At 39.4% G+C, this 8,808-nt stretch overlaps 1 protein-coding gene across 1 annotated transcript; it reads left to right on the top strand.

Moving 5' to 3' along the window:
* LOC103700703 (Tetratricopeptide repeat (TPR)-like superfamily protein) lies at positions 1–5,685 on the top strand. The gene is made up of 4 exons (XM_017841277.5): positions 1–2,257; positions 3,817–3,878; positions 4,148–4,775; positions 4,903–5,685. Exon 1 carries the CDS (start codon positions 107–109, stop codon positions 2,060–2,062), a length of 1,956 nt encoding a protein of 651 aa, XP_017696766.2. The 5' UTR covers positions 1–106; the 3' UTR covers positions 2,063–2,257; positions 3,817–3,878; positions 4,148–4,775; positions 4,903–5,685.
* Positions 5,686–8,808: the final 3,123 nt, after the last annotated feature.

Below are 8,808 nucleotides of genomic sequence, written 5' to 3' on the forward strand. Positions count from 1 at the left end.
GATATAGAGTGACACAGATGAAATGAAAGTATCTCTACAAGGAGGTATATACTTAGGAAGGCCAATATTATTACCATCACGCCAAAAATGAGCTAATTCTGTGGGCATGGCCTCCCATGCTCGGTTTCTCGACCGTTTTTTAAGTCCATCGACCGTGGCCGCCTGGAACTCCGCCATCCGAGCATCCGCCAACGAAGGCCTCCACCGGGAAGCCCTCCTTCTATACCGCCGGATGAAGCGATCCGGGCTCCACCCCGACCACCTCACCTTCCCCTTCCTTCTCAAAGCCTGCGCGCGCCTTCCCGGTACCCCCATCCCCCAAATCATCCACGCCCACGTCCTCAAATCCCCCTTCTCCTCTGATGTCTTCGTGGGGACGGCGGTGGTCGACATGTACGTCAAGTGCCGGCAACTGGGGTCTGCGAATGTTCTGTTTGAAAGTATGCCCGAGAGAGACGCCGCCGCTTGGAATGTCATGATCATGGGATTTTCTGACCTTGATTCTCTTGACAGGGTTTTAGTTCTCTTTCGCCGCATGAGGTCGGCCGAGATCAGCCCTGACTCAATCACCTTCATAAGCTTGACTCGGTCGTGCGGGTGCGAGAGCAATCTGAGCATGCTGAAAGCTGTTCATTGTTTGGGGATTCGGATGGGAATCGGAGCTGATGTTGCAGTGGCCAACACCTGGATTGCTGCCTATGCCAAGTGCGAGGATCTGGACTCAGCTGAATCTGTCTTTACCAATATCTCCATCGAAACGAGGTCAGTTGTGTCATGGAATTCCATGATCGCAGGTTATGCATATGTTGGAAGATCCAAGGAAGCTATTGGTTTCTTTTGTTGGATGAGTCGAGAAGGTGTTCGACCAGATTTGAGCACCACTGTCAGCTTACTTTCGGTGTTAGCGCATTCGGAAGCAACATCAGAGGGTAAGCTGATTCATTCAGTTTCTATTAAAGCAGGATTTGATTCAGATGTTTCTTTTATGAATACTCTGATTGCATTTTACTCAAAGTGTGGAGATGTCGATGCTGCACGATATTGTTTCAGGAACATGTCTGAGAGGACTCCTGTTTCTTGGACCGCCCTTATTAGTGGCTATGCTGAAAATGGATATACGGATGAGGCTATGGATCTGTTTCATGCCATGGAAGCTGCTGGGGAGAGACCTGATGCAGTCACTGTGGTTGCTGTTCTCTCTGCTTGTAGCCAAATGGGAGCTCTTGAGCTCGGCAGGTCAATGAATAGGTATGCAATTGCAAATGGGTTTGAAGGTAGCGTCCTGGTTTGTAATGCATTAATCGACATGTATGCCAAATGTGGTAGCCTCGGTGAGGCTCGAAGACTTTTCGATATCATGCACGAAAGAACTATAGTCTCTTGGACCGCCATGATCATGGGTTATGCCATGAATGGACATTTTACAGAAGCTTTAGATCTATTTTCTCAGATGGTGAAATCAGGATTGAAGCCGAATCATGTAACATTTTTGGCTGTACTGCAAGCATGTGCCCATGGTGGCTTGTTGGAAAAGGGGTGGGTCTATTTCGATATGATGAGTAAAATATATCACATAAAGCCCAGATTAGAACATTATGCTTGCATGGCCGATCTCCTTGGCCGTCGAGGGGAACTAAAAGAGGCATTCAGATTCATCCAGAGAATGCCTATCGAACCGGATGCTGGTGTATGGGGTGCTCTCCTTGGTGCTTGCATAACTCACCACGAGACAGAGATCGGGATGTATGTGGCGAGCCGTCTTTTTGAATTAGAACCTCAAGCAGCTGCATCATATGTTGGTATGGCCAACATTTTTGCTGCAAAACAGAGGTGGGAAGGTGCAGCAAAGCTACGTATGATGATGAAACAGAAGGGGATCAGGAAATTACCTGGACGAAGTATCGTTCAGGTGAACAGGAAGTTTCATATATTCACTGTTGAAGATAGGAGTCATCCTGAAGGCTTACAGATTTATGAAGTCTTGGATAATTTGGCTCTGCACTTAAAAGAAGCAGGTTATCAGACAGATTTTGAATATTTATTGACATATGAACTGGAATAGAAGTGGAGCCGAGTCATCCATTTTGCTGGAAAGAGGCATTTTCTTTCTATTTTGCTCCGAACTCCAAAGTACTTACAATGGTGGGAAATCTAAGCTTAATAACTTGCATTCAGAATTGGTTTGCCCAGCAGCATGCTTTGTGGGGGACAAAAATGCTGTAAGTGCCAGCATGCTTTTGTGGGGAAAAATAATGCTGTAAGTGCCCTGTTTCTTATATGTGAAGATACTGTTTATGCTTGGAGAACTTAAAGCAACCACAAAGTAAAGCCTAGTAAATACAGATACCACATTCACATCTAAGAACATGGTCATTGTAAAGATTAAATGAAGCATTATCACGCAGTCATGACATATAACTTTCAATGAATGAATATACTTGAGCTATGGATTGTTCCTACTTATGGAGTATCACCCATGATGGAATCTCACTAATCCTCCAGCACCAAAATATTGATGCATCTGGAGTGTTTTACTGATGTGGGTGATGCCCCAGTATTCTCACCCCTCCACTTCTTGGAGGAGGTTCTGGGTTTGAATCTTAGGCAGAGCTTCTGCCAATACTTGGATCTAGGTAATTTACTTCAGGCAGGTCCTTCCTCTCATTCTCTTGCTATAAAAAGAAAAAAAAATAGTTGAGTGTTGTATACAAAATCAACTACAAATATAGCATTTATTACACTTGTCCTCCATGCATTTTGTATATATCCAAAAACCAGCGACCAAATACGCTGGTAAAGAAGAAAAAACTACTTCCATAAATGGATTTTTATTTTTATTTCTTAAAAATAGTACTGCATATAGGCTTATTCTTGATTGGATTGCTATCTAATCTTCTTAAGAGAAACAATTCTGAGCATCCACACCTAGTTCAAGTAATTTCTTCCTTTTGGATAGGCTCATCTAATTCGAATCAATCTGAAAATGTTTTTGACATTTCTTGTTTAAGCTAGTTCTAAATTTTATTACATGAATCAATATTTACATATTAATAATACTAACATAGAATAAAATCTATACTAGTGTACATGTTATTCTTCTACTGAAAAGCCTCCTTTTCAATTGTCACAACATGTTTGTTGTTCATTTGGCTCTCATGTTTAATGTTCATTGTTTTTACTTTAGATCTAGAGGATTTTGCATCTGAGCTAAGTAATTTGATTAACAGTTATACGTTCTACTTCAACATATTGAGGGTAACAATGCAGTTTTCATGTATGACCTTGTTAAGATAGTTCTCTGGTTAAAATCTTTTGCAAGGAATACAATCATATAATCTTTATAGTATTATATTATTCTAGTCTAGCAGAATAGGATGTAACAAGGTGGATGGAAAAAGAGATGCACATTAATAGCATATTTAATTGAAGCATGCTAGTAGAACTGAATCAAATTCTCGATGTTTTAAATTTTTATAACTTCTTGTAGATAATAGATCGAGAAGAGCCAAAGTAGTAGGCAGCATGGCTAACGCATCAAACAAGTCTGCTGACCACCTATTACGGATCATAATTTGCATGGTTTTCTTTGACATTGTATAAGCTCATTAAATGGAGGGTGATTTGGCACGAACTCTTTCTTGCTCGCTCACTTTACTTCTTGGTCAATGACTCAATATATATGTAAAAGGCATATGTCACCTAATTTTGACCATTTTCTCCTGGAATCTTTATTTAGTTACTTCATGCATTGCTTGAGCCTTAATACATTCTCACTTTTTTTACCTTGATTTGCATGTATTTTTGGTGTGGGCACAGGGAAGACAATGGTTGTGAGAGGCTTGCTATTCAAGTATCAATGCAGTTCTCCATCATTATAGGTAACAAAAGAAAGATCTGCAGTTGGTACTTAGGAGTGATTCAGATGCATGCTTGTTTTGTCAACCTGCAATGCATGGATGGCAAAAACAGTCCACATAGTTTATAGTCAGTTTTGGGTAGTAGTGAATATGACTATGAACAATGTACTGAACTAACCAACGTGCTAAAAGTCAAACTATTCATATGTCAATAATCATAAATTTGTAAATCGATCGAGTTATGTGGAAATAGTTCTCATCAGTTAATGTTACCTTGTTTTCTTATACAGAGATGGATTTATACTAGAGATGCTCAAGATCAGACCTTCCGAGATATTTATACTTCTGGTTTCCATGGGGCGATATATTATACTGCTATAAATGCTCCGGGAGCATCGTTCGGTGCTTCAAGAACTGCAGCTGGTTCAGATGCTTTTTACAGCCAAATATGGGGAGGAATTTGTCAGAGCTGCAATCAAACTCATGCCAGATTGAGTGGAAAAAAAAGCTAGGTTCTATGAACTGTCAAGCAGCGGTTATCAAATTGTGATCCACACATTTCCATTTGAGTTTGTCTTCAAATTGTTCATGCCAGAAAACCGATTCGGGCTCCTTCGGTGGAAACCAAACTGAAGTTGCTTAAGGAAAATGCTGAAGAACATTAGTTAGATTTTGATCCACTTGTCTGTGAAAAAGTTCCTCAAGCCACAACCAGAGATTTAATGGTAAGTTGTTGTCATTATGTACTATTATCAGGATACCTATTCTCTTCAACAGAATGGGAGATTGTCTCTATTAATCATCGGAATGGGCCACCTTATTCTTTGGTTTGTCTGATATTGCCCTATCCCAAGGAGAAACATGAGGAAAAGAAATCTTCCACCCATGGGGAAGTTTTTCATGAAGAACCCGATCCAGGTACAGGTTCTGATTCCTTTAATGTTCCAGAAGTTGGAAAGTTTCGTCTCATCAATTTCTTATGATTCTTCATCAGCAAAAGAACTAGTTCGACCATTAAAACTATCCACTCTCTTGCATGACTCAGGGCTTGACCAGGGAAGAGTATATTTGTTGGCTTTAGATTACCATGAGGCAGATCCTTTTTCATGATGAAGGTAGGACAAGTACCGAGCCTCATCTATGGCGACCCTTTAGCCTTTGGCTGACTAATAAGCGCAAGCATCTTCTTGTATTGACTCAGACTCTGCACAGCATATGTGGAGCAAAAGTAGAATCTTATATTTCACTAGGAACATATTGTTAGTAGGAAAAAGATAAGGTCAGGCAGATGGCCACAAAAGCATCAATTTGCAAGTACCAGTTCATGGCGAGCATGTTAATGCTAAGGTGTCAATAAAATAACCAAAATATTCAGCACCAAGGAATATATGTCAAGTACATGGGATGCAGGCGTGAAGCACGATATTGGAATAGCAATCATGATCAATCCAGAAAGTCGCTACACTTGATCTTAGCCCAAAGGCAGAGAAAGGTATATCCAGAAAGTCACTATACCATTGATTCTAGTGAAGTTAGGCCAAAATCTAAATCAAAAGGAAAAATAATCTATACTGTTAATTGGTGCAGCCAATTAAAGTACATGTCATTAAAACCCTCTTAACCAAACATCCTACTGAACTATGCAATCATTTTTGTGGTCTTAACCACAATTTTTCATTTAAATTCCATTTTAGATTGTATGCTTATAACTGACAGGCACCAGGAAGTACTGTGAGATTGGTTAGATGAGCAAAATTACTTTTCAGCGAACAGCTTACTGATAAAGGCTGAACATCCAAACGTTATTAAGAATTTCATCATATCCACTTACTAGCTGCCCTAACTTTCGTTTTTGAGAGACAGAACATGGGAAGTCACTCGCACAGCAATAGGTCATTCTGTTGGTGGGGAAGGTACAAGTTGATTTGCATCAACAAACAGTCTGCTGCTATCATGATTATGCAATAAAATAATATTGGCCTTGCTAAGTGTATACTTATAAAATACTTTCATTGCATGTGTCACTCCAGATAATGTTGCATATGTTCTGGTAATATATAGCATGGATGTGTAAATTTCGTTCAAAGATGGAACGAAAAAATAGCATGGTTGTCTTGCTCTAATGGCATACAACATGCTTGTAGATCGGGAGATGAACAGAGCTACCGACTGGATTGGCTCTTTTGTTACCTAACACTTGATGGTTTACTCTGAAAAAGCTATGAAACTATCCCTCCCTCTCCGCGGCATCTTCTTTTTTTTATTATTTTGTATTCGTGCTAGAATAGCATGATCCACCAAGCCTATCAAAAGAAAAATCACAACATGATCTTGTTTTATAGAGGAAGTCCATAAGGGAAAAATCTGTACTGAGTTTGGGCAATCCAAATTGCCGTTGCATCAACTGTACCTTTAGTGACTAAATCATAGAAGGCCTTGAATAGTTTTGAGGTTAGTGAAGAACCCAGGTGACCAGCAAACGCAGTTGTGCAATATATCTCTCTATCCTCATTAATGTGCTAGCTCGGTCATAATGTGTACCAATTGATCAATAAAATTTAGTATGAGATGAATGTATCAAGTGCGGACACTTTTAACTTGCATGCCTTACTATTGAATGCAAGAGTCCTCCAATTTGCCACTTCGATGAATGTAGATTTTCAGCACCAAGCGTCCAGTCCCATTGGTTCCGAAAACAGCCAAGCATCCGGATCAAAGCAACAAGCCCACTGCCAGCTAACGCATGCCAAGAATTCCAAACCACGTCCAAAAACATGCATCATTCACAAAACCAGAGGTCGTATCATGAATCATGATCAGTCATTTCTTAAACCCATCCAAATTCCAGAACATCATCAAAGTTCCCTTATTCATAAGTTTCTTCTTTAAATAAATAAAATATCTTAGTCATCAAACATAAAAAATAAAGAACAAGAATTAAGTACAAAAGAATATGATGGCATGGACAGCATTTTCGCTGCAAAAGAGAGGTGGTAAGGTGCGGCAAAGTTGCGGTCGTGGCGAGCTTCATATATTCACCGTTGAAAGATGGGACTCATCTATTGATCATAAATAATAACATATTAGGATTTTAGAATCACAATAATATTGTATTCAAGTTTGAAAGATATACCTGCGAAAGATATATTAAATGCGATTCTTCAAATAATCTGAAAAATAACGGCTTGACCTTCCCTTCCTTGCTCCTCACAAAAGATAGCCGTCAATGGGGCAAGCTAATAACCATATGGAGAAAAGAGGAGGACCTAGCCTTTATATAGAAAATCTAAAGAAGCCTTCCCATTAAGGGCTCCAACTCTAATTGGGTTTCCTGGCCTATGTACCAAAATTACCATAATAAATAAGACTCAAGCCTATACATCCAAGGTATACCAAAGTCTATAAAACAAAATGACCACATATCATATTAGGCTTAACCATAGTACCATTATAAGCCATACGTCTAACCTATTTTATAAAACAAAAATATGCAACCAGCCATATTTTGAATTTATTTTAACATCATCCTCATGATACCTCACAGATTTACATAGTCTTGGCTAATTTGGCTCTGAACTTAGAAGAAGCAGGCCATCACAGATTTTGAATATTTATCGGCATTTGAACTGGAATAGAAGTGGAGTTTAGTCAACTGTTTTTTTTGCAGCAAAAAGGCATTTTCTTTTCTTCATGCACATCATAGAGATCTACAAAGATTCGATTTTTCTGCTCTACAAAACAAACAGTGATACTTATTCTTTCAACTAAAATTTTCCTTTTCATAGTGTTTGGGCCTCTTGGAGAATAGAGACCGAAGAGGTTAATCGACAAAACCGGGAGCTGTCGGTAGCGAAGACCAGCTAGTTCGAGACGAAGAAAGCGGAGAGGTAGGTGAGGAAGGCAGAGAAGGAGAGGAAGAGAGGAGTTTAAGAAGAAGAAGCCAGAGAGAAGTAAAGAGAAAAGGCCAGAGAGGGCCGACGGTCAAGGAGGATGAGGCGACATCTGGGTGGGGCAGGGCAGAATAGTCAGTCCGATTGAGAAGAAAGCCAGATGCAAGAAGCCGGGATAAAACCCATTAATTCCAGGGACCCCTAGGAACCACGGATCTCCGTTTATTCACGGTTTGACCGAAACTGTTAAGGAATCCAAAGTTCCCATCCCTATTCCCTAGAAAGGCTGCTTGGCGATAATCCTTGGATAGACCAGGGATAACACTGGGATTATATGCCCCTTGCGCCATTTCCAAACCGGGTCATGGAGTACAAGCAAGGAAAAGGAATACTAGGACTTGATGGAGATATAGATTGCAATGCTTTCGAGGAATAAGAATGACCTAGGTAGCTTATATCCAGACCTACTATTCTAACATTAACCATAGTGAGTCTTGGAAAGCAAAGTTTCCCATAAACGAATGCAGAATAACAATAGCAAAGTTGCTAGAATGAATTTAAAATATATAGTTTTTTATTTAAAAAAATGAGAAGAGAGGGCAAAGTCTACACAAAATTTCAAATGAAGCGAAAATTCTGAAGCAACTAAAATTTAAGAGCGAGTAGGTATAGGTTAAAGTGGAAGTTGAGTGTTGGATTTCAATATTAACTTGATCTAGTTCGACCAAATAAAGAAATTGAGTGTTGAATTTCATTGTAAATTAAAACTTGTAAAACATAAGAGCAATGAGGTTTAAATCAATAAGCTATCTAATCATAGCTATTCGTCAATTATTTTTCCTAAAAAAGAATAAATTTCGAAGATTTCATATGCCTAACACTGTTTTATTGCATTATTAAAACTAGTATCTATCTGTATACATCCCCGAACAAAAATCATATGACATGGGTGGGCATTAGCGAAAGAAATATGGGGCAAGCTTCTTATTTGCCACATTTTCTTTAGTACCCATTTTAAAGAAAAAACCTAAAAGTCGAAGACTCTTCTTATTAACGGAGTC

This window comes from Phoenix dactylifera, chromosome 12, assembly GCF_051530095.1.
Source record: "Phoenix dactylifera cultivar Ajwa chromosome 12, Ajwa_hap1_PhDact_Kaust_v1.1, whole genome shotgun sequence".
In the NCBI taxonomy this organism is placed as follows: Eukaryota; Viridiplantae; Streptophyta; class Magnoliopsida; order Arecales; family Arecaceae; genus Phoenix; species Phoenix dactylifera.

Coding starts and splice junctions, on each gene's coding strand:
- LOC103700703 (XM_017841277.5), top strand. CDS start 107: ATGGCCTCCCATGCTCGGTTTCTCGACCGTTTTTTAAGTCCATCGACC.